The sequence below is a fragment of the Rhinolophus ferrumequinum genome, chromosome 3 (assembly GCF_004115265.2).
Source record: "Rhinolophus ferrumequinum isolate MPI-CBG mRhiFer1 chromosome 3, mRhiFer1_v1.p, whole genome shotgun sequence".
Lineage (NCBI taxonomy): Eukaryota > Metazoa > Chordata > Mammalia > Chiroptera > Rhinolophidae > Rhinolophus > Rhinolophus ferrumequinum.
Genome location: NC_046286.1, coordinates 61720529 through 61747621, shown reverse-complemented (window position 1 = coordinate 61747621; position 27093 = coordinate 61720529). Strand labels below are relative to the sequence as shown.

At 36.9% G+C, this 27093-nt stretch overlaps 2 protein-coding genes across 3 annotated transcripts in view; one reads left to right on the top strand and one right to left on the bottom strand.

The window, feature by feature from the left end:
• The window catches only part of ARMC2 (armadillo repeat containing 2), a 177447-nt gene that overhangs the window by 13382 nt on the left and 136972 nt on the right, over positions 1–27093 (bottom strand). The gene's annotated exons all lie outside the window — the stretch shown is intronic.
• The window catches only part of SESN1 (sestrin 1), a 101639-nt gene that overhangs the window by 54718 nt on the left and 19828 nt on the right, over positions 1–27093 (top strand). The window contains exon 1 of one of the 2 annotated variants that reach the window (XM_033097846.1): positions 25393–25621. The exons of the other annotated variant lie outside the window; for it this stretch is intronic. Coding sequence (XP_032953737.1) covers positions 25520–25621 — 102 coding nt within the window. The 5' untranslated portion in view covers positions 25393–25519. Of the gene's footprint in view, positions 1–25392; positions 25622–27093 lie in introns of those variants that run through there. 2 annotated transcript variants of the gene reach the window in all.

The following is a 27093-nucleotide window of genomic DNA, read 5'->3' as shown; positions in this document are numbered from 1 at the left end:
GTAAAATAAAATCAAGGAAGTGATACCAAGGACTTCTGTTTTAATTTAATCATTGTAGCAAAACACCTGATGTAATTTGTTGGAATTGCCCCAAGAGTCCTTGGACAAATGTTTACACAAAGAACAGAGAGGCACAACTAAAATGATAAGTTTATAATAACTTTCCCACATTTAACAACTAAGTTGACAGAGAAATCGAAAGCCTAAACATTAAATGTAACCCTTTCATTCTTTCTCAACCCCCATCATTGAAGAAACTTCACTCTGATACTTTTGTGCCTAATTAATTAAAGAAGTATATTTAAATATAATAAAAAGGGTAATCTTATAAATGAGGGGAAACCTGCCAAGCTAAATTATTTCTTTGGTCAAAGAAGGGAGAGTTGTTTTGTTGTTACTGTTGTTGTTAAATAACTTTCATTAATGCTATAGCTGAAGACTAGCAATTCAAATAATAATTTCTAATCCCATGACTAGGGTTTTCATGCTAAAGATAATACTTGGTTGTATCAATAGGCCATGTGTTCCCAGTTAGTTGTTTTCCCAGTCAGGATTCTTAAGTGAGTTCAGCCGTCCACATTCTCTCACAGTCCTCCATTGGACCGATGACACATACTCATTTGCAATACCCCAGCCGACAGCTGTGGTGCAGTGTGTAGCCCTGAAATAACCCCCCTCAACTGTGCTTTCTCCTCTCTCCCATCCCTGCTTCCTTTTCAGTAATTCACTTGACTAACTTATTTTCTGCATGAATAAGACTCTAGTCAGGAGAAAAGAAATATCAACAAGGTCTTGAAAAACTGAATTTATAGTCAAAAGAACTTTTTCATAGGAACTTATTTTGTAAATTCATGAAAATACTTGTTCCTATTTCTAGCAACTTCATTTTGCTATTTGGGCCAACCAGTTTAGAATCTGTAAATGTAAACGGCCTTTATATAATCTGGTGATTTAGGAGTTTTTAATACTAGTGGTAGGACTATAACCTCTCCACGTGAGATGATTTAGCAGTGCTTATCAGGATAAAGATAGCCAGTGCTTGCTGGCAGTACCCATTAAGAAAAGTCACAAGACAGCTCTCTGATTTGTAAATTTGATGTTCTTGTCTCCAAGTTACTTTGAATTGGATCTCATCTTGAACTGAAAATAGAAAAATATAAAGATGACACTTTGACACTAATAGTTGCTGTTTGCAAAAGTGAAGGGAAATTATAGTAAGTTGTCAATTATCTGTCAGGTTTGAGAACATAGGAGGTTATGGTTAATAAGCCATTATGACTGAAAGTTTTATGCAGCATATGCCTATCTATACTCTAAACAAATTTGTGAAGTAGGCAGAATTTATCTTTGGCCATGGTCTTTCCCCATCCCACTCCCATGGAATCCTTCTTTGCTCTCAGGCATGGGGCCGACTCTTTTTTTCTTGTACCCTAATACACCATCACAACTATTCTTAAGGAAGGAACTGACCCCTACAATGGAGTTACACCATTCATACATTAACTTATGCAAATGTGACTATTCTTGCTCAGTCAAACATTTTTAACTGTGAGGCGGAAACTATTTTTAATGTAAATATCATAAGCAGTTCTGCCCAACACCTCACTCAATGAATCATATGCCCGCCCCCCCACCCCCCTCCGAGTGAGTGTGAAATGAGAAACAGAAATCTGCTGTATTCTCCATTGCTCTGAGCTTCTGCTTGGTTCTCATAGAGCATCTCACTGTTCTGAGGGTACTGCAGGCGTTAAAGACGTGCTTTTTTTATCCAAGGCTCCTAAACCCAGCTAGTGTCCCCAACTAGTGCTGAACCAGATAAACAATCCTCTGCTCTAATGCTGGAGGATAAAATGTCTGCTTTGGGCTTCCTAAGAAGTGGCTTATCAGTCTCCAGTTTGGTCCCTTCCAAAGAGATTTTCAAGGATAATATTATCTACATGATTTTCACTTCACATGCCTATTGTAAGGTTTGAATCCATTATACAGTTTAATGAGTTTTCTCTTTTATAGAGCATTTGCATTTTAACAGAAAATAATGGAATTAACTTGCTTACAGAATTATAGGTATTATTGAATCTCAGCTAAATATATAAAAGACAACCAGGTATCATTTTTACCATTTTCATCTCTGAGGAAGAATTTGGGTGACGGTTTTTATGTGTTTTTTTTTTGTAATAGCACTTCTAAAATTATACCAAATAAGCAGCTATTTATTGTATCAAATCTTAGGGCCAGGCCTGATTTTACACACAGACATCCAAGTTTCTTAAAACTATAATATGATAAATATATCAACATTAAAATGATGTGTTTCTTAGACATCTCCAAATTCCTATTCTAGCTTCACTTAGTGTATAATATTTGAGTTCTGAAATTCTATGATTATTACATCAGATATGGATTAGATGCTGAATATAATTGCATTGTTTAATTAGAGAGGATTTTAACATCTTGCAATACTTCAAAGTCATCCCTATGCATTAAGGTTTTCATAACTATTGCTATGCAAAGATACCAATTAGTAGAGATTTACAGTTTCTAGGACCTAATGAAATTTACTATGTGAAATGAAAATACTTTTTTTCTGTGCCCTAAATCCAATTTGAAAGAATAAGAAAGGGGGGGGAGGAAGATTTTTAAGACCTTGCTGGTCAACATTTGAGCTATGATTTTGACAGAATATATTTTTATAGAAAATAGTAATGCAATATTGTTGCATCACAGTCTTAAATAACATGGTTCATAAATGAGGTAACTTGTTTTTCTGGACTCATAACCCATTGGGGAGGGAAAGATTGTCTTCACTACTTAGAATGTGTTTGTGCTCTCTTATGCTGTATCAGGAATATAACAAGAGTTACATTTTGGCTTCATGTTATGGGCAGGGACCCTATAGAAAAAGACAAGTGACCTTGATCGGTAAGAGTTTCCTGACTTCAGATGCAGAACAAAAGCCAAAGCAAGTTTTTAAGCATCCTGTGAGCCTTTTTGCTAGTATTGATGGGGCAGTTTTCCTCTTTCTTTCTGCCTCAGATTTATAATTGTTTAATTATTTCACTATAATAATTTTAAGAGCGTTTTTATTAGGCTAGAAAGAGAACTGTAACTGAACATATGATGCTTTCCTAATAGAGAAAAGCTGAGAGTAATATTGCTCAACTGGAAATAAGAAAGCTAAAATTGTGAGAGCACTTCCTCCAGGTATTTAGCTCAAGCTTAAGCAGAGTTGTCTGAAAGTTAACAGGAAAAGAAACTATTTGTGAAGTGTTAAAACCACAACCTAAGAAAAAACTTTCATAATGTCATATTGTAGAGTATTAAGAACTAAATGTCACAGTCAAACTGGTTTAGTAGTATTTAATCAATACACTTCTCCTCAGCTAAGATAAACACAGCAGGCATCAGTATCTGATGTCTGGTTCCTGGGGTTTTTTGGTTTTTTGGTTTTCCATTCCTCTTGTGTCCAGCAATAGTAGTACCATCTTTATATTTTAGGTGAAGAATGATCTTCAGGTTTCCTATGTCTCGCTTCAGTTAAAATTCACATTAATTGAGGTTCTGAACTTATTTCCTCACTCTGGTAACCTCTGTAGATAACCCGTAAAAGCCAATCTTAACTGCATGAGATGGCTGAACTATAGAGTTAGTGGCATCAGTGATGTTTACGTTCTATTTTGGCAGTGTTTCTATAAGAGTATGAAATCTAAATTTCAATTGGGGGTTTCAACAACACTCCCTCCCCATTCTGCTGAATCGCCTCTTCCCTCAGGAGTCACTGGGAGAAGAAGGTTCCAGTGAGAAGTGGGAAGCGGTGGAAGTACTAACTGGGGGAAGAGTGGTGGGGAGCCTTTTGAGGGGTTCTGAAGCTCTGCTTGTAGCAATGCAAAAGGCAGATGGAATAATAAGGAAGGCAGTTGCTATGTTCTAGGGGTTCCAGAAGTTTAACACTAAGCTGGTCCCTATTAATCATCAATACATAAAAGAGGCGTGAGGTTCTATGAAGCCCAGTAAAAGGCAGTGAATGTGTGTGCCTTTTCCTTCTCCTTCCTCCCTTTGCTATACAGCTACATCTTTGCCTGTGAGTCTTCCTCCACACCTTCCTCCACACCTTCCAACTCCCTCTTCATAGGTCTGCTTTCTCCCAGTCTTTCAAATTCACATATCTTTGACTTTGATCCAATAGGAAAATTTGGGACCACAGAGGTATAGGGCACAAATACTAAAACACAATTCCCTTGATCTTAGCCAAAAGGTTGAGAAGCAATTAAAACACAATTCAATCTGCATGTTTAAATATTGCCTGATCAGCTCTCTGAAGTCAGGGTCTGTTTTATTCGACACCTAACAATGCCTAGTACAGGGTAATCACTCAGTAAACATTTGCTGAGTGAGTAATGAACAAATGAATGCTGTTTTTGAGGACAATTCTTTTATGGAGTTGAACTTCCCAGATGAAGAATAAAGTGGACCCGGTGGGTGGGGGGAGAGTAAAGGACAGGTTGGGGATATGATGTGAACTATGTCAGTGGTAGAGCAGCTGATTGAACTCACCCTCCTTTCCCTCTCCTTCACTTAACACCATAGAAACGAATCAAAAGTAATGTGTACAGAGACCCAGAAGTCTGCAGTGGGAATAAGAACAAAGGGAACATAAAAAGACCAAGCATGTGTGAGTTGCAAACAAACTTATTAAGAAGTGAACTTAAAATTTGGCTTTCATTTTGTCTGTATTTTTTAGGATTAGATCAGATTAGGCAGCCAGAGACAGAAAACCCAACATGAGTTCTTACACAGGAAAGTTTCTCTCATACACGAAGCCAGTCCAGGACTGAGTTAGAGGCTCCATATAATCATCAAGTCCCCAAATCCCTTCTGTTTTTCCCTGTAGCCTCAAGATGTGGCGTGCATCTCTAAGATAGATGTCCAGGATGGCTACTTCAGCTCTAGGATCACATCCACACTCCAGACAGAAGAAGAATGTACTAGAAGTATGAGCATACACTTCCTCACTCTTGTGACATTTACTGTGCACACTCCATTTCCTTTTATACTCACATTGGCCAAAGTTTATTAACTTGGTCACACCTACCTGCAAGGAAAGCTGGATAATATATCTTTATTCTGAGTGGCAATATGCCCAGCTGAAGATCTGGGCATTTATTAACCATGGAAGAAGCAGAGAACAGATGCTAGGGACAACTAGCCATCTCTACCACATTGACCAATGGGTTTTCTTGGAACAGTATCAATGATAAAAGGTAGTCAAAGAATTATTAAATTAGAGAAAATGTTCAATTTTGTATTGTTTTTAAAATATAGATCCTATTATACGTAAAATCATTGAGGCTAGGTTGTGTCTAATCTAACATTAAATTATTTGCAGATCCTTAGTAAATATTGCAATTAGAAAAATTACAGCATTACAAATACTAAATTTTAAAAAGTACATCAATATCTAATAATTTTTATCCTACATACATATTGTTCCAGCCCAAAACACCAAAATGAGGAATAAAATTTGAGTATTGCACAAATGCTGTGCTAAACAGTTGTTTAATTTATATTCCAAGTAAATCAGGGCTACCAGTTGAATGTATTGTAGCTCTGATGTACCTTCCATAGCTAAATTTACTGACAACTTACTATGTGCTGACTGCTTACTTTTACAGCCACTGTGCATGATTTCATGTAATCCTCTGGCCCTCTCAAGTCAATGTATTATCGTTCCCATTGTACATTTGAGGACAGACATCAAGGCTCAGACAAATTTAATTGATCCTTGGAACCCAGAGTTGTTGGACATAATGCCACTGTTTTTAGACATTATACTCGACTGCTTCTTATTTACAAAGGTTTAATAGTGTAGTCTATCTGATTGTCCTCTTGTATCTACATGGAAACACCGCTGCAATCAATTGTGAGAGACAGTGCTAAGGGAATGCTTGTTCTTATTTATGACTATTTCTCCTGTCTAGATAGCAACCTGATAGTATGAAAGTGCCAAAATATTGGCACTGTCAAGATAGTAACTTACTTGTGTCTAACAGTTTTCATAGTATCATATTTTGTTCTTATAACAATCCCATGAAGTAAGTAACTCTCATTTTACAAATGAAAAATCGAAGGCATGAGGAGTTAAAATAGTGTGTTGGGGTTAGAATCCAGATCTTCTCATTTTAAGGTTCAGATTCTTTTCACTTAATTATGCTGCTTTAAACTCTAAAGATAATTGCAGTGAAGTTATAGAATAAAACCCGCTGGAGCATCTATCCATGAGTGTACAGTTATAAATAAAAGGAACATCAGTATCGTATCCATAAATATCTCCATCAAAACAATCCTGGGCAATACCACTTTTGCCTGACTTTTGTTTAGGTATAAAGTGGAAGGAAGCAAAAGGCTTTTGGGGAAATAAAATTTCTTCTTATAATTAATCATCAATTTTTAAGAGTCTCACTTCTTAAATTACTGAATATGTCTGCTGCATTTCATTTCTACCATCATCACTCTGGTTTATACCCCAGTTACCCATTAACTAGACCATGGCACTCCCTGAAACCTAGAGTCTAACTGCCTTTAGCTTCTCACAACTCAGGCCATCCTAGAGGTTTCTCCTACTCTTTTAAAATCAAAGTTCAATCACCTCATTTTCCTTCTTGAAATGTTTTTAATGATCCCTTGACTTTGTCCATTCCTCTGACTCCATAACACTGCTTGTACCTTAAACATACTTCCACTGTATCTGGTTATTTATTGGATTATAAGGCTCCTTAGGGCTGAAATTTTCTTTCTTTCATCTTGTATACTCTGAAATACTCTGCAAAGCTCTGTACTCTCTGTGTTAAATGAAAGTTGTTAGTTTTCTTGCTTCCTTTAAGGCCAAAATGTGGTTTTAAAAAAACTAGAGCCCATTGTCTTCAAGCAGTGGTTATACAAAGTATATCTTCTTCCTAGCTTTGCCATGGCCCTGATCCAACCCTCCTCTTCATTGATGGGCTTGGCTAGATAAAAGAAAAAAAGGATTGGAACGGCTCTTTCACTGAGATTGAGACCATCTTCCAAATTACATTGTTCCTTATTATTCCCTATTTTAGCATGTCTGTATATGTATCTGTCTTTTTTCCTGTTCATATAATCTTAGGGAAAATAACTGCTACATACATGCTTTCCTGATCTTATACCCCTCTTTACTTCCTCTGATTCACCCATTATGTGCTAAGGGATTCAGTGCTGGAAAAGATGGGCCATTTCTTACCCTTGGAACTTTTGGTTTAATGAGAGAGACTGGCTGGCCCAATAGGAATTACAGCGCCCAGAGATAAGTGCTGTAACAGGGGAAGTACACGAGTATAAGGGGGTATCCAACCCCGGCAGGCAGGGGTCGGGGAAGCTGCTCCCAGGCGGTGACTTCTAACTTCAGACTAAAGGTAAGAAGAGGGCCAGGATTACAGGGGACCGACTTGCAGTCAGAGGGAGGAGCCTATGCACAAGTCCAGGACTGATCCCTGGGGTGGACTGTGAAGTTCTGTAACGCGAGGCTGAAGAGGAAGGGCCGTGGTGAGTCTCACTACCTCTTCCTCAGATGGACACAGATTTCCTTTGCCTGCACTTATCTGCACACTTGTGAAAGTCACTGCTTTCACCACTTTATGCTACTACTCAGAAATACTTTAGGGCTCCATGATGGCCTCCTCTGGCTTTGTCCAGTGTCCTCTTTCACTGGCTTTCTAGGCTCCCTAAAACTGACCCTACCCTATTTCCCACTGCTTACTAATACACACTCCCAGCCAGGCCAAAACTGTCTCCTTACAGTATCTTGAGTTCATCAAGCTTGTTCTCTCCTCTGTGCCATTTCTCTCCCCTCTATTCCATTTTTCAAGTCTTGACTCTCTACCCCAGGATATTTGCAGTCTGTGCCATGTAATTTAGCACTGAATTATATTGTCTAGTGTTGTCCTTTGATTGTTTCTGAGTCTTTTCCTGGGCTGTAAGCTCCCTGAGGGCTGGCTTTGAAGCTGCACTAAACTGTTGAGGATTGGCAGGGAAAGGGCAGTGGATCTGAAGTCAGACAGACATTCATTTGACTTGTAGCTCTGCCACTTATCAGTTGCATGACAGGTTTTTTTCTTGGGTAATACAGAAATAATGAGATTCATCTCACAAGGTTGTTGTGAGAAGTTACACAAGTCACTCTATGTGAAATTTGTGGGCTGTAAAGCTCTACGGGCATTTTACATTTTGTTCCATCGTTCCTATGTAGAGTCATATTCATTATGTAATATGAGATTTTTTTGGCTCTTTCCAAAACCTTAGAATCTTGAGAATTTCAGATATACATTTTTTTCCTTTGTGACATATTTCTCTCTAACCCAGGTCCTAGTTATGTTTAGTCTTCCTCGGTTCACCTATTCCTACCTTATCCTCAAACTTATGGATGAAATCATTTTAGGCAGCTTGAGAACACTATTTAGAGACATGAAAAAATTCAGTTGCCTAATCTATTGATACACTGAAGAAATGTCCCATTGTCTTCCCCCGGTGTACTCTGCTTACATAAGAACGTATTACTAGCAGTCTACATCTGTACACAAAGCTCTGGATGTAGAGCACTGTTCACGACTTTGTGGGCATTCATAGTTCTAAGCAGTTTTTTGATACCCTTGCTTCTCCATTCTTCTTGATTTTCATACCTGTCCTTAGACCAGATTCTCAGATCAGGGTGTCCTGGTAGCAGTGAGTCCTCATCATGTTTTAAAGTTCAGATTCTGAGGGTCATAGAGCTAGGCATCTTGCTTATGCTGACACAGGGTTAAAAAATAGAGAATCAGAGGAAGAAGACACATGCCTCTAAGTACCAAGTGTCAGGAAAAGCTATGGCCAAGTTAAAAGGCCATTTGATTAGTTTTTACCTGCTCCTTATAGGAGGGAGAAGGAGGGAGCCAACATTCCGAGGCTTGGTTACCTTAATACCTAAGCGCTTATATTATCTGTTGGTCTTTGACTAAATCTAAGAACCTTACTGAGGGGTTGAAGAAGCTCAGCAAAATAGACTTTAATTCAATGCAAATTTATATAGAAAAATAATGAACATTTCCTTCCTCAGTAAGAAAAACAGAGAGTAGACAAATCTGCTTGTTATTGGGGGAAGGGAAGGTAGTAGAAAGGCGACAACATTTCAAATTCAGTATTCATAGCACCTTAGGCACTAATTCACACTCAACAAAAAGATTTAATAAAGCAAAGTCATCCCTGCTACTCATAAGAATTGTTCCGAATGCTAAAATTGCCATGAACCAAGTGCATTTAGTATGGAGCCCACCTTTTTGGGACAATTACTTTGTTTGAAACCGTGGTTCTATTGTTCCTAATGGCATCTTTAGTCATCAGTGGCTGGGAAAAGTCTTTCTAGGACACAGAGCTCTATAATCCTTAACTAGTAGCTCTCTGAAATCCCTTGTAAAATTTAGGACCCTTCCTGCTACTTTAGTTCCCCCATTCATTGCTGACATTATTGCAAATGTTCTATAGTAAATTTCTTAAGTATAGAGGGTAGAAAAGTATCCTGAAATCATCATCTTCGTATACTAAAGCTCTGTTTCAGAGTAGGCAAGAAACTAAGAATTTTACACTATTATCAAGTCAACAATTTAGATTCTAAATCTATATGAGACAATGAATGTATATTTTTCAAGGTAATCTTCAAACCCAGTTCAAAGACACTTTCTTTCCTGTTGCCAGTATGCACCATTGTGCAATTTCAGTACCATTTTTTCATTTCTTCAGCTGCAGGTATTTTGGAACATTTTGGGGATTGTTATTTTGATACAAACAGCCATAGTGTAAGAGGCTCTTTAAAAAGATCTCCTTGTCCAACACACTTCTTTCATGGCCCAGTTTGTGTTTTGTGCCAGGTCTTGGGATTGGGGGAGTCATTTTAAGTAGTGGATTCTCTCTGTCTTTGTGTTATGGGTTGCCCAAGTGTGCATGTGGCATCAACCAATACTGCCTTTTAGAAAATGCCTTTTTATAACCCAAGGATACTAGAAGTAAAACTATGTTGTTTAATCCTATCTGTCTTCAGTATTTACCAGCAATACTCTCTGGAAGAAAGAACATTTTACTTTTTGCTGTATGGAGTTCATGTAGTAGACTATCAGAAAGTACTTAATTTAACTGCATACATGCAATATACCAGCAGACTTCAGGGTCAGATTTGGTTCCTAGAACAGAAAAACAAAACTAGCCCTGTTGTTAGAGCTCTACATCTCCCTCCCATTCTGCCCCCACCCAAAAAGTTCTTTGTACTGTGGAATTTTTAATCATATAGCAAGAAGATAGTTAGGTGTAATAGATATATACTAAGAAAGTGAATAGCACCTACCAATAATCCCATTCCCTGGAGAGAAACAGTTTAATAGTTTGGTTTCAAGTGTAATAAAATTTATATGATTAAGTGTATCAAACGTAAAGCTATAAAATTTCTAGAAGAAAACAGGAAAAAAAAATCTTTGTGACTTTGGGGTAGGCAAACATTTCTTAGAATACACAAGCATAAAACATTAAATAAAAAAAAATTGGACCTCATCAAAATTAAAACTTTAAAACTTATGATCTTCAAAAGGCACCATACAAAAATGAAAAGACAAGCCACAGACTGGAAGAAAATATCTGTAACACACATACCAGAGAAAGTACTTGCATTCCGAATATATAAAGAACACTTACATCTCAGTAAGAAGAAGACAACCAATCCAATAAAAAAAAAAAATGGACAAAAGATTTGAACTGACACTTCATAAAAGAAGATATATAAAAGATCAATAAGCACATTAAAAGATATTCAGTACCAATAGTTATGCAAAATATACAAATTAAAACCACAATGAGATATTATTTCACCAGGGCTTCTCAACCTCTGCACTTGACCTTTTGGGCCAGATAATTCTGTGTTGGCTCAAAAGGCTGCCCTGTGCATTATAGGATGTTTGGCAGCATCCCTGACCTCTACCAACTACATGCCAGTGGCAACATCCCACCCACCCCCCAGTTGTGAAAAACAAAAATGTATCCGTTCAGACATTGTCAAATATCCTGCTGGGCGGCAAAATCACCCCCAATTAAGAAACACTGTGCTACACCCACTAAATTGAGTAAAATTAAAAATATTTACCATACTAAGTGTTAGTGAAGATGTGGAGCCACTGGAACTCTCATACATTGCTGGTAGTAATATAAAAATGGTATAACCACTGTGGAGAACAGTTTGGCAGTTACTTAAAAAGTTAAGCCTATACCTATTATATGATCCATTCGTTCCACTCCAAGACAAGAGAAATGAAACATATGTTCACACAAAGTTATTGAGAATGCTTAGGGGATATACTGTTCTACACAAGTGAGAATTTTAACCATGAGATGAAAATGTTAAGTACAAAGGACCTTTTCTTTTTTTGGCTATGTAAATTTTCACACTTCCTTCTAGGATTATTTTGCTTCTTGCTGAACTGAAGCTCCTTCAATGAGGATCCATTGGTGATAGACTACTTTTTACCTTTTAAAACGTGTTTCTTGCATTCACTTTCTTGAAAGATAGTTTCATATGTAATACAATTCAAGAATGGGCATTTTCTCTCAGTGCTTTGAGAGAAGCATACTATTCCATGATCCTGTGGCTTCTATTGTTAAAAATTCGGCTGTCAGTTTAGTTTTTCCTTTGTAGGTAATCTGGCTGTTCTCTCAGATAACTTTTAAGATCTTCCCTTTTCCTTGGAATTTTTTCAGTTTTACTTTTTGTCAAGATAAGAATTTCCTTTCAGTTATTCTGCATGGGGTTCATTGTGCTTCCTGGAAAAAAAATGATTGTTGTCTCTAATCAGCTCTGGAAAATTCTCAACCATCATCTCTGAATATTATTGCCTTTCTCCTTGTGGAACTCCAATTAGTTATATCTCAGGCTTTCTATGTCATCCTCCGTGTCTTTTATTATTTCTTCCATATTTTCTATCCCTTTGCTCTGTGTGCTACATTCTGGATTATTTTTTCAGATTTACTCTCGAATTTGCTAATAATTTTCAGTTATGCTGAATATGCTCTTTATCCATTGAATTTTAAGTCAATAAATTATTATAAAATCTGTATTTGTTTCATTTTCAAATCGGTCTATTTGTTATTTATTGTTTCTTATTCTTTGCCTATACTTTCCATTTCCTTTGAAAATTTAAAAAACACATTCAACTAGTATTTTGTATCTATAATTCAAACACCCGAAGTCTTGCAGATCTGAGTCAGGTGATTATTGTTTCTTCTGAACCTCACGAAAGGTGCTGTTTTTCATGGTACATTTTATTGTTGTAAGTACATATTCATTGGAACTTTATCTCCTTTAGAGATCATCTGTATTTCTGACTGGAGCCTAGGTGACATTACCAACTCACTTTAACTGCATCTTTGCTTTATTTTTGTTTTGTTTTAGGACCCAGCAGGTCATAGGGAATTACAGCCTCAATTCCTCATGTGTGAGCCACTTTGTGTTTGTGAATTTTTGGGAGCTTTCACCCTGAACACGAAGTACAAAAGTTGAACTGGCAAATATTCTTTCTGTCTCCTTTTGTAAATGGGGTTTGTTTTCCCAGTTCATGCTTTCACTGATAGTTGAGCTGACTGTGGTCTGGCTTTATGATGGGGTCTCTGGTCCACCTCCAATTTCCCAAGTCCTAAGCTTTGTCTTCTTTTCCCTATGCTGCTGCTCTAGATTACTGGAGGTCCACAGCTACCAGCCTCAGTCATCACTGCCTCCTCGATTCCTCCTGTTGGTCATTTTGACTTCAGAGGATTTCTGTTTACTTTGCCAATTCACTCATACATTTTAAATTGCATTTCTTGTTAAAATATTTTAGGTGTGTTGTCCAACATGATAAGAATCACTATTATGGAGGTTAGTTATTACCCTAATCTGTCAGAGAATGCTGCTAGCAGAGTTCCTTAAGGCTTATAGGATTATATACCCTTATAGTAAATGGCTCCTGCTACTGTGCTCTTCAAGTTCTTCTGCTTTTTAGAATTTTTCTGACTCTTCCCTTGTGAGTAAATGGTTAACTATCATTCTTTCTCTGTTGTCAATTTAAATGGTAGTCCCTAATCCCTTTTAAATTACTGTGGACTTAGAAACTAGATAAACAAGCTTGCCATAATTTTATACAAAGTAAAAGTAAATTGTCTCTAAGAGAGGTAGGCCAAAGGTTTTCCTCTGAGGACAGTACATACACTTTGGTATATAAACTCTGTGGCACCTATTTTACGCCTTTTTTTTTTTTATGACCTGTTCTACATTCTGTTCATGAGATTGTCAAAAAAAGTCAATTGAGGTATAATGAGATATTACAATACCAATAGTCTATAATCAGCTATTTGGCTATTTGATTTTCAAATGTGGGAGAAAACATTTCAAGGTGTGTGTATGTGTGTGTGTGTGTGTGTTCGCGCACGCATGCATTTGTGTGTGTACCTAATCATTGAATTGAATCCAACTAAATAAATCACTCTGAATTCTGCCTTTCATTTTTGAGCAGGCAATACCATATTTAGCCTCAAAGTCACTTTAAGTCTATTAAAGTGACTTTAATGATTGTTTGCCAGTTTGTCGTCATTTATGTTTTCATTTTACCCTTTTACATAAAATCTTACCTTTTGTTTATGCTAAAAGATCATTTTACTCTTTAACTTTTTGTTGTTGTTGTTAGACTCAAACCTGTTGTTTCTTTTTAGTGTTCTACATGCAAAGCCTATAATATAATGAAAATGTATTTTTAAGTACTTGTGTGTGATGTGCCGGTAGTTATAATTTCAAAGCAAGATTAACATATTTTCACTCCCCAAATCCTTGCATCTAAAACAGAATGTACTTTCAACATAGTCCCAAATGGACATATAAATACTCTGAGGTTGTACTTTAAAACTGTTAATACAACATAGGCACATACACAAATAATATTTATAACTTTATCCAAAACATAGTGGATGGAATTTTGGAGATTAAGAGACAGTATTAGCATGGTAAACTGCCAAGTAGTAGAAGCTATTCCCCATTCAGCATGATAAAATTTACAAAATTCTATGCGGAAGATGAAGTTTTAGAACACCTTTGAAAGAAGTTATGATAATGTATCCTTAGAGAAACTGTGAGGGAAGAATGTTTTCAAGAGTCAGGGAGTAATGTATAAAGGTTCAAAAGGGGACCACCACTAGATAAATGGAATAAAAGAAATTGGGATAGGATTGACATGTATAAGGTGGGCAGTAGCCAGGGAGAAGGGATATTGAAAGATGCTATGGAACATTTTTAATTTGGCAGGAGGCTCAGTGGGGAGCCAGTCCAAACTGGCTAGAGAGAGATGGTGTTCTAATGATTTGGGTGGTCACAGAGGGTGAGGGGAGTAGTCAGTGGTACAGAAGAGATTGCAGGGAAAATAGTCCAGAGTTAGATAGGAAGGGATGAAGAAAAGAGTTCCGAGCCCCTTGGCCTTCTTCCTGGTGGACACACAATCACTGGAATGTTAACAGTAGGAAGGAAACTAGAGCATTATTATGTGGGAAGGTATCCCAAAATGTAATGATACAGGAGAAAGAACATGGTTTTGGAGTCAGACAGGCTTGAGCTCTAACTTTTACTCAGGCCCCTGCTTGCTGTGTGAAGTATTTAACCTCTCTGTCTCACAGTTTCCCATTTCTAAAGTAAAGATAGTATTTACCTAAAGGGTTATTTTGAGGGTTAAATGAATGAAATATATATGTCAAATGCTTTAGAAGAGTGCCTGCTACATACTAACCACTATATGTTTAGTTAGTCTATTAATAATTTCAAATCTGAAACCAGGAAGTGTAGTATCTATCTACTCCCAGAATTGAATGTTAGACCAAAATCTGAGTTATTGATTTTAAACTTCTCTGTCACTGGCACTCAGTTACCTAACCGCTGCAATAACAATCAGACGTTCCGCAGAAGAGACTCCTGCTCTCCAAGTGCTTTGTACCTCTTTGCCTTTGCAGTTTTAAGGCATTTCTCAGTCCACGTAACCTTTAAGAGCAAAAAGATTACAATGGGTGGATCACTATAGGAAAGTAGAAGAAGAAAGAGGGGGAAAAAAGGAAGAAGATGTGGATATTGTTCTCAAAGAAAACAGACTAGGAAGAAAAAAATGCCTGGCTCATAATAGATGCTTAATTAATACTGGTTGAATGAATGTTGAATAAATAGGTTCAATATATCCATACATCATGAGGTTCATGAATTTAACAGAAACATATACAATTAATCCGGAGTGTATAGATATATAAGTGTTAAGTAATAAATGAAACTTTCAGTAAGAGTTGGATGGATACTGTTCTAAAATATTAAAGTTTAAGAGCCCAAGGAAAACATGAGCTTGATATACAACACCTCTTTCCTAAATGATGTATTGAAACTACCATTTTTCTTGATTCACCATAGTTTAGTTATCTGTGAAAACTGAGGACAGAGGAAAAGGATGAAGTAAGGATAACACCAATAAATAAAACTTAAAGCTAGTCTCCAAACATTATTTGATTTCCCCCCCCCCCCCCCACCTTCCTAAGGGTGTACAGAATACAATGAAATATTACGGGGACATATACATATATACATTTTTGACAGCACCCTACAGTTTTAGTAGCAAACCTATGTTTTATAGTATATGGTGAGTTCAGGAGATAACTGATGATATGACAAGTCAAGCCGATCTACTTAAAATAATTATTTTTTAGGGAACTAAAACTAGCAAATGGTTTAAGTAGTACTTAGAAAAAACAAAAGGTGGTTCTTGAAAATTTTTACAGAAAATATTGGAAACTGCCTTAGAATACTTTATAAATTTGACAAGTCAAAAACAAAAGAAGGAAACTATTAACTTGTTTCACAATGTTTTTGTATCTCTGTTGCAAGTAATACTTTGTCAATTTGAGCAAATATAGAGATTTGCACTAAACATTACAGTGATAGACTCTCTAACTCTGAAAACCCTTTCTAAATTCCCAGCAAATTTTCTTCTCTCAAAGAAGATATGTATTGAGTGATAAAAATAAAGAGGAAAAATGACACAGAACGGCACAATGCAATTTGTTCAGTTTGCTTATTTTGAAGGTTGTATTTATATATGGTTGTTTTTTTTCATATTTTATATTTTTTGATTCAGATTGTAGCATTTCTTTTTGGATTCCCCCTCCCTCCATGAATTTGAGAAATTGAGTATTAGGGAATTTTAAAAGAGAAAAATCTTTTCTTACAGATATTCCTACCCTTATCCTTTATCCATAAAAAAGAAAATTTCCCACTAAATTCTCTATTTTGTTACAAATACAGTAATATCTTAAAGGTAACTTTACTGTATACAATATCTGACACAGTAAGGATGAAAACAAAATTATCACTACATTATTAAAATCTGATATATTTTGTTAAGCGTTGGTGAAAAGATTTTATCTGTGTTTAGTTTTAACCCAGGACAGTATATCTTGTTTTATAACTTTTGCTCTGCTGACACTATATAATTAAAAAAAAAAAAAAAACCATTGAATGAAGGTTGGACCTCATTGGTATCTGAAGCTGTTGAGTCCTTACCTGTTTGTCTGCATTATGATTGGCTGAAAGCTGTTGCTAAGCTTGTGTTTTTGTTCTTAGGGAAAGTTAAAAGTTGAGTGTGACCTATTTGAACTGCATCCTGCTGCTTTGACTCTGCTTTGGTCTTTCTCCTGATCCACATACGTTTTTCTTATATCTTTTTAAGCTTAGATATTTTTAAAAACACCAATTTGTAAAGTTAGCATGCAATATTTTAAGGTTTTAAATGTGTATTTGTAATGCACACAGTAAAGCACTGTTTATTTTTTAAAATCTCATTGAATACTTGCAAGTTGAATTTTCTGACATAAAACAAATTCTAATTGTAGAGAACAAATACATTATTTAAAATCTTGCCTATTACAAACACAAAAGAATACACAAAGTACTTCACTGAAAAATGTATTAGGTCAACTTTTTGTGATCATATTGGCATGTATGACGCTGAAGGACTGACTTTACACCTGTTTTCTGGAGAAGAGCTGGAAGGATTGATGACCCTTTCAGTTATAGACCAGATCCAGGACAGGCTACGTGAAAGTGCTACTGGAAGGCAAGTTTGGTTTGTGATTCAGCAGACCATCATGAACCGTTGGGATTCTAAGAGCGTTTTCTCTTTAAGGCTCTATTTGTCATTGATGGGAATGAGACTTTGAACTAGGTTCCCCAGCACTCTGCTGGAGCCCACAGAAATCCTTGGAGCATTCTCTGAACTTTCAAGACTGATCCAAGCCTTGGGTGAACAATGTAGGGAGCTACAGACTAGCATGGTACCTCCAAACCTACTGTGAGTTCTGATGCACAGATCAAGAGATATGGCTTATACCGCGTTTCCCCAAAAATAAGACCTACTCCGAAAATAAGCCCCAGTTAAGATCTCAGTCAGACGGACGTATTTAGTACGTTATGACGATGTTCCAAAAGAAGGTGACATGTAATTGAATAAATATAGATTGTTGTACATGAAAAAAAGAAGACAGACCCTGAAAATAAGCCCTAATGGAGCAAAAATTAATATAAGACCTGGTCTTATTTTCAGGGAAACACAGTATCTCATATATAAAAGAGTGATATTCAAATGTGTTACTACATTTTTTGTCAAATAATATCACCAGAATCCTGATATATACAATATCTGAAACTGGCATTTTATTAATAATTATGCCTTTAAGTCCAAATAAATAAAGTTAACTTTCTTATTGAAGTCAATTAGTGAGAACAATGAGGTTATTTTATGTTTTAAACAAATGCAAAATTAAGGGGTTATGGATTATGGTTATAGTAGCATTTCTAACTTTTCCTTGTATGCGTAATACCAAAGAAAGCTGGATGCACACAGCAAAGTACCCACATGCTGTAACAGTCCACTCACTACTATAGTTTTACTCCGGCAGACGCAGATAGGCATGACTTTTTTAAAAGGCTAGAATACACTAACTATACCCTTCCTAATCAGTGACACATTTACAAGAATGTCCAAACATGTGCTCACAGAGATGGTGGAAGAAGCTACAGTTTAGTCCAGTAACTGAATTATTAGTGGCAACAAATTATTATTTTGGTGGTTTCCAATGTATTTAATATTGATATACATTTGTAGGTTACCTTGAAAAAGAAAGCTCACATCTAGTATTTCATAATATCTCTAAAATACTTGTAAGGAATGGCTCCTAAGAAATACAATTTGAAAACCACTGGTAATGTCCAAAGAAGCCTGGTGTAGGAAGAGGCCAGGTTCTAGTTTGCTTAAAGCATTGAACTCTTGATAAAATCAGGAATTATGTTAACAGAGTAGAACTTTAGAGCTGAAATGAAGTTGGAGAGATCATTAAGTTTTGTTGCCCTTCATTTTAAATTTGAGGAGACTAAAACTAGAAGGGTTGATAAGAGATTTCCAGACTGGGTTTTGGGGGTTTGTTGTTATTTTGCAGAATCGGACAATAAACCAAATGACTTCCTATTTCATGCTCCCTGACAGAGTCCCAAGCTATCTGCCAACCTGCATGACTTGTGTGAGAGGTGTAAGTCGAGGTAAAATCGATACCCAATCTCAAATTAAGGTCGTTTTGCTTGTTCATAGGATTTAAGAAGTTAAATAACTAACATTCAGTAAATATTTATAAATAATGAGTGATTGAATGTTAAGTGGTTTATATAATATTAAGATTTCTGTTAATTGGCAAAATAATAACACTGGCATCCATTCATAAACCTATGCCAAAATATGGTTTTCAAATTAGAGTTGTAACACATGAAGGAAGAACACTACCTTCTCCAAGTGGTGATATCTGAATAAAACCCATTTAAATATTTAAATAAAAATTAAATATTTATTTGCCCAAAATTAGGAAAAGCAGTTTCTATAAATGAAATGACTTGAATTCTGTTCAAACTTAAGCACGTGTGAAAAACATTTTAGCCATGTGATTATCTCTTTACGTGAGTATATTTAGCTGAACCAAAAGATAGTGATAAGCAAAAACAGACATCTTGACTATTTGAACTATAGTGCCCTGAACGCGCCCACACCCTTTGGGCAAAGGAGAAAATGGCCCACAGAGGTGTAGTGTGGATTTGGAAGGTAGAAGAACAGATGGGAAAGTTCAGTGAATAGCATTTTATTTCTAAGAGACTTAGTGCCATGCAAGTAGTCTCTAATGTGGCCTTGTACTTTGTGAGCAGGATAAGGATCGACAACTTAATCCTCTCTTGGAAAATGAGATCTCAGAAGGAGGCAAAGAAAGAAGGCGATTTAAAGGCTTATAGGACTTACAGCTAAAGATGATCACCAAGGAACCGAGTGGGGGTTCTTTGAGCTGTGTGAGGAAAGCACATATTGTAGAACTGGATTCACTGCTCGGTAGTCACAATCATGGGGATGGGACATAAATAAGGTCAGGGGAGCTGTTCTAAACAAAAAGTAACTTGATTAGAAGGTTTTAGAATATTGTCATTAGAATTTTGTTTCTTTAAATCAAAACACTTAAAATTCAGACATCGTAAAAGCTAACGGCTTATTAACATGCATTTAGCCTAAACATTTTAGGCTAAATTCATGGGTAAATTCAATTTTATACAGGAGCCAGATACTGGAATGTTCAGTTCCATCAAGTCTGTGGACTCAGGATAAGTTGCAGATTATAAATTTGGTTTTAATCTATTTTAAAAACATGATTTTCTAATATTATGCCAGATTAATATGTTCCTTGGTTTTAAAATTATACGTTATATATTAAAACCAGTTCTTTCTTGTGCCCACTAACAGAAGAACTTTGAGAAGTTAGAAAATATTTTCACATATGTTTTAAGGTACAGATAAAATCCAGTCCCTTGAAAACCGTTTTAAAAATTATACAACATAGTATATATGCACAGTCTGAGAAATAGTATTTACTTGACTATGACATATATTTAGTGTCTTTAGTTACCCTTTTTTTTTGTTTGTTTGTATCATTTCCTTTTTCTTTTTTAAAACCTTCAGTACTTCCTAAGAACATATGGGATAAAGTCCTAACTCTCAGTTTCCTACTACTCTTACCTTTTTCCTTAACCTCCTCCTATTAAACCTGTTCCTTCTTAATTAACTCAACAATGATGCCATAAAGTAATTAGCCTTTAAAAGTACTATTTCTGAACGAATTCTCTCACTTAATTTTGATATCTCAATAGACACTTTTCTGTCATTTCACCTTAACTAGGCCTGAGGATGTTTATAGCCATACTGGGTTACAAAATGTTTATGAATCTTGTCAAACAATGGTGTGCACACAGGCAGAGTCTGACTTGTAAGTAGCAGCCTGACTTAACAAGTGAGCCATGTATACCATTGCCCAAACCTATATAGCTGTTACACATCTTGGTAGTGCAAGAGAGCAGGCATAGAAAAATCAAAGGAGCTTGGGAGTATCTGTGGGTTCTCGAGAAGATGGGGAAAGACAAAAATAGAATTTGCTTAGCAGAACTGAACCCAAGGATAAGCTGATTCCCAAGTGACCACCAAATCCTTGAAAAATATTTGTCTAGATGGCTCAAATCTTTTATAAACTAAATATTGAACTTAAAATACATTATTAAGCTTTAGATTGAGTTAGGCTTTTTTTTTTCTAATGGAAACATCTCTGTGGAGTTCATTCATTCAGTACATACTTCAGGCTGTTTGGTGTGCTGGCACGAGGGCATTGGAAATACAGTAGTGAACAAACAAGACAAACGTTCTAATTTTATGGAGCTTAAATTCTATTGGGTTAGAGTAAATAAATAAATTAGTATGAGATATCAGCCTTCATACAATAAATAGTGTGAGTTAAGTTCTAATCCCAGGCTGCATTTTACGATTATTATAACCTTGGAAAAGTTACCCATACTTTATGAATTTCTGTTTTATACATGTGTAAAACAAATAATTATATCTGCCTTATAGGTGTCAAGTGCTTAGTGTCTGATATGTAGGAGTTGATAAATTACTAGTCTTATCATCATTAATCTGGAAAACCTGATCACAATTGAACACACATTCTTTGGGGGAAAGTGATTTCTTCATTTAAAACCACCCACACTGTTTGGAATACTGCTTACTTACAAATATGAGTGATGGATGGTCTATGTTTCTGAAAGCCTATGTGGAGATTTTAAACTGCACTTCTGAAAGAAGAAACCTTATGCTAACATAGTAAATCTTAAAAGTTCTCAACGCAAGAAAAAAATTCTAACTATGTATGGTGACAGATGTTAACTAGACTTATTATGTGATCATTTCACAATATATATAAATGTCAAATCATGTTATATATCTGAAAGTAACATAATGTTGTTTGGCAATTATACCTCAATTAAAAATAAATAAAAGAAGAAACCCTAAAGGAGAGAAAGAGAGAAAGGATTTGTCAACATTCTTACTCCTTTATAAGTAATATAATTCTAAAAATTAAATTGAAGAAGTGAAAAAAGTAGAGGACAAATAAGAACAATGTAAAATTAAAGTTCAGTGCTAAAAAGATCTCAATGTACCCAAAACATGATGTTGAAAGGAAAAAAATGCTTAGCAGACAAGCTATATATACAAAAACAGGAAGATACCGGCTAGAGGAGAAACATCTTGACAAAATTAGTAAGCAGAAGTAATCTTATAAACCAGCACTCATTCTAAGTAAAATGTTTTAAATGACAATAAAGCATTTTCCAAGAATGATTAAATCACAAAAATGTAACAAATCCCACTCCCACTCTTGAAAGAATTCTTTGCTTTAATGGTTGAAACCATTGCCATGTATGTTTTCTAACCAATTATTAAATGTAACCCCATTGTGACTAATTGATCTACAAATCTATAGTACTTTAATATAATTTCTTTGGGTAATAAGAGCATTCTAGGTTTAATATGTGGTCCATGAAAGTGTAACTATGCCTTTTGGCCTGATTAGTATTCTTCCTACTAAAATATCTATTCTTTTGCATGAATTGACTATATTTTTAAAAATCTAATGAATTTAGGGAAGCTGCTTGGTCAGGAGAGCAGATACTGTAATTTGAAATTTATCTCCTACATTTCAAAAACAAGAAAATGAGGCATGATTTCTTTTCTCAAGAAACTTACTGTGTTGCAGAGACAAAAATCCACCTTCATCCCTACACTTTGCCTCATTCCCATTGTTTTTCAGCTAACCCTCTTGCCTTGACAAAATTGCCGCAACACCCTTCCTAACTCATCTCCCGCCTCCAGTTTTGCCCTTCCCAATATATTTTTCTAAACCCTAGCTGAAATGCAGATCTGATGTCATTGTACTCTTTAAAACTTTGGATGACTCCATAGTACTCTTAGAAATGAAATTTATATTCTTTAATGAATCTTCAACAATGTCCCTCCTTACTGTTTATCTTTTACCTAAACTCCATACCTTCTGCTCCAGACCCAATGAACTTCCGTTATTCTGCTTCCCTAATGGACCACTCTCTTTCTTTCCCCCTGCCTCTGAGCTTTTGCACATGCTGGTTTTGTTTCTTAGAACTGTCTCTACTCTCCCCCAAACCCGCTCCGCCAGTATTGTTGCAAAAGCCTCTCTTCCAGTCCCCTAAGACCCAGCTCAGATGTCTCTTCCTTCAGAAAGCCTATCTTGAAGTCTGGACTCTCTAATGCTTCATAGTTCTCTGCTCACATCAAGTCATTTGACACCACTCTGCTTTTGCATGGGTGTATTAGCTTATTCTTGCGTTGAGACTATTACTGCTAATGACAGATGAAACCTCATTTTGATACAGCTAAGTTTACCAAAACATTTTTAGAGGAAAGGAAATATTTCAGAATTAACATTACTTCTTATGCTAGATGTCAGGATCATTTCTAGAGAAATAAAATGTTGAAATGTTTAAATAGCAGGCTTTATAAAATAGCTGCTGGCTTATATAGATAACCTGTGGCATCAAAAGCATAGTTCTTTCCAATTACTATTCTGTATTCAGGATGTTCATCTTTTCAATAGATGTTTATTTTGTGCCTATCATGTGCCTAGTACTGGGGGTTCGTTAGAAGCACCGTCAGGACATCTAGCCTGCTCAAGAAGTGAAATCTTTGGAAAAGACAAATTTTTTATTAAATGATTTGGAAGAAAACATTCCCAGAAGTGAAATCTACCCAGCGATATTTTGAGGTCAATACATTTGTTGGAATTCTTGGTTACTGTAGATTTATTTGGAGGCAACAACCTTGTTTATGTTGCAGAATACAGTGCTAATGCACAGTACTGCCCTATGGTAAAGAGCAGTGATTAGCATTCTTTGAAGAACTTAAGTGAGTCTTTATACAGACTATAAAGGAATCTTGACGTTTAATGGCTTGAAGGTCCTCAATAAACCACTGAATTAGAATATAAGTTAAAAATATTTTTTCTTTTTATGTAAGGTAGCATTGTAATAAATAAACTGAAACTTTCTTTAAAAAAAAAAAAAAGGAATCCTAATTGGAGCTTCCTATGCAATTTTAGTATATGCTTCTTCTAAGTAAATATTTATCAAGCCCTAAGTATCAAACACTACTATATGTATACAGTTTGCACTTTTAATTTGCATTTAATTATTTCAAACCATTTTTTGGTTAGCTAAAGGCATGCTTATCCCCCTGCCTCCCATTAAAAAACTGGAAAGGTAAGCATTCTCCATTTTGCAAATTTCATAATTTTAATGTTACAAACAGGGTTATGCCCTGCTAGGTTATGCCCTAACCTCACTATTTTTTTCCTTTTAGAAAATAAAATCACAGCTCAACTCTTCTAGAACGAGTCATCATTTTTCACATACTTCCTTCATTATCTAACTAGCTTTATAGCCCACAACCCTATACATGAAGTCCATATGTTTCCATTACTCATCTACAATCAGTTTATCTTGGAGGGTATGTTGTATTGCTGCAAACTGGATGATTTACTGTGTTTATTTTTGCTGGTTTGTTTGTGGCTGAGTGGGCATTTGATTATATTGTTTGTTTTTGTGGCTGCACTCCGAGGACGAGAGCTTGGAAGCCTCTATAGCCTTTTCTTCTACGTTTTTAGCCCAAAATTGCTTTTCTTGACCAGTAAAAATATTTTGGTGGCTTGAGCAATATATAAAAGCAGTGTATGAGAACATAAACATTTATGTTACTTATCTGGAGAGGATAAATAAAAAGTAACCATGTTAACCTGCTACTTTTAAAATGACAGCTTGAGCAAAAAGAGTAACTTTGTCTTATCTGAGACATTGTAACCTCACTCCTAAGACTGAAACGTATTTTCATTTATGAATCCTGCATCTGTCAGTATTTATTGATTTAAACTCCACTTGTTTCCTTTTGTCAGAATGTTCCAACTTTTTTTTTAACCTGAGCATATAAGCTTTTGAAAACACAAGAGCAAACATGCAAAAAGAGATCTAATGTAAGAGTTGATTTTTAAAAAGAAGATAATGGAGCTGTTTAAGAAAATAGTATTGACACAGGATTCGAGAGATTTGCATTCCGGATCCAACAATGTCAGTTATTTGTGCTGCTTTATAACCTATGTTTCTCAAGTTCCTCATCAGATTTCAAAGAGAAATTCTTTCTTTAGAACCCAAGGCGCTTGTGAAGGAACATTAGAAAACTAGTAAAGTCTTCGAATATATTTGAAAAAAAGAAAATTCGGAGATGTTACCAAAGCTTATTATCTGTGTAGGAGAGTGATATTTATAGCTGTTACATAGCTTAGCAAAAATAATTTTACATTGAATATAGGCAGGCCGTGGTCCCGTACTTGTCCCTGCAGTCTGTGGCCCAGTCGATGTTGTTGGAAAGGAAGACGGACAATTTCAATAGTTTATGTAAAAGAAACTCGATTCCTCCCGGTGGTGAGGGTCACCTTAGTGGTTGGATTCCTTCTGGCTGTAGGTAAATGGACCCGAGCGGGTGAGGGAGGACAGGCTGCCGGTACCAGGGACAGGGTCACATTCGCCTTTAATTGAAGCCCAGAGGGCTCGCGCTGCACCTCCCAGCTCCAGTGCACGCTCACCTCCCAACCGATCTAGCCCGTTCTGGACCTAAGTATTAGCTCCTCGCCAGAGCTGAGCCCTTGGTAGGTTGCTTTTCGCCGGGTCGCGTCAGAACCGCACGCCAACGCCCGCCCCTTCACGCCAAGGGGGCGGGACTCCGTGGCACCGAGGACCCGCATTGGTGCGCGCCGCCTCCGGGCCGGCGGAGTGACAGCGGGGGGCGGGGCGGGCCGTGCGGGTTGTTTGTTCGCCCCGCCCCGCGCTGCGCCGCCCCCGCCATCCGCACTGACTGAAGCGCTCGCTGCAGCCCAAAGACCGGCCGGCGGCCCCTCGCTCACCACCTCGGTGTTGCTGCGGCTACTTCTGCGCGACCGCAGCCGTCTCCGCACCGACATGCGTTTGGCCACCGCCGCGAACGAGGCGTACAATGCCTCACTGGCCGTCTCGGAGCTGCTGGGCTGCACGCAGTGCGGCGGGGGCCGCGGCCAGGACGAGGTACCCTGGCGGGCGAGGGGCCGGGAGGGCGGGTGGGACCCAAACGAGCTGACAGGGCTGCACGGTGGTTGCGTCGCCTGTCCGCCTTCGCCCCCTAATAGCTTCGGAGAACACTGCCCAGCGAGGGCACCCCTGGAGCAACCGCCGACCGGCCACCCTGCTCAGCGGGGGCGTCTCAGACTGGCCTGCACCCCTCAGGGGAAGGGGCGGCCCGTGAGAGGTGGGGAGAGGTGGTCCACCGTGAGTCCCTGGGCAAAAAATTGCTGAGTCTGGAAGAGACAGCTGCCTCGGTCATTTAAATGGAAGTCTCCAAAACGTAAATAACGTTGTCTTCTGTGCAAGTCTCCACAAGTCAGAGACCGAACAAAGCTCTAGTCTCACGGTAGAACAGCCTGTGGATTTTTTTTCCCTCTCAGCGTCTTGTCTAACCAGATTACGCCATGACCCTCACTCCCTTTGCCTCCTACTTAAAAAAGAAAAAGAAAAAAATATATACACTTGAGTCAGGTAAAAGGTTATCTTGCCTAGAATAGGTATGTCCTGCCAGCTGTATGACGTTATGCTCAGCATTTACTCTTGTTTATGAAACCATCCCTTTTGTGTCTGAACTGGCCTTCAGAAAACGCTATTTAATCGTAACATTTTGTATTTTTCCTAAGTGGTTGCAAAAAGAGTACCATTTGAAAAATACTAATATAACTTTAAAATTTGAACCTTTGAAAAGGCTTTAATTCAAAAGGTAACGAGGGACAAAGTAGAGAAAGAGCCATTAAAATTTGCATTGAAATCAGAATGCTGTATTGCTTTAGCTCAAGAACTCTACCTACGAAGTACTTTCCCTGCCACCTTGGCCACTAGAATGACTCAGTTGTAGTATTTACATTATTTTAAATGGAGTCTACATTATGAGAATACTGCATAGATTCATATAAACTTAAATGAAGACACTTTCTCACGAAGGCTGTATAACAGCAAACACCTTTTCTAGATTTTAACATTCATGGATACATAATATGCTCCTCTTTTACAGTTAATACAACCTAAAAAAAAAAAATGTTGCTTTGTAAACTTTACCGAAGAGAAAATTATGAAAGTGTTGAAATGGCATTTACAGTTTGTTTGCAGGCCATAACAGATCTTTTCTCATTTTAAGTAGAAGTGAGCCCCAATCATCATGTTTGATTAGATCTGTTATTTCTGTATTTGTGTGCAGAATGAATCCTGGTGGTTGCCCAGATCTAGAATCTCTAAATATAGCCTTGTAAACTGGAAGCTAAAGAGATATATTTTAGCTTTCGCATTGATTACCCATGGGACTATGCCCATGGGACTGTGTTCAGGAAACCAGGAAGCTTTGTATAGTTGTATTTCATTTTTAACACCTCCAATAAGTGAGAAGATAAAGTAGGTAGTAGTGCTTTATAGGAAAACAATTCACTTCACAAAAGAACTAATTACACAACTGTTTCAAA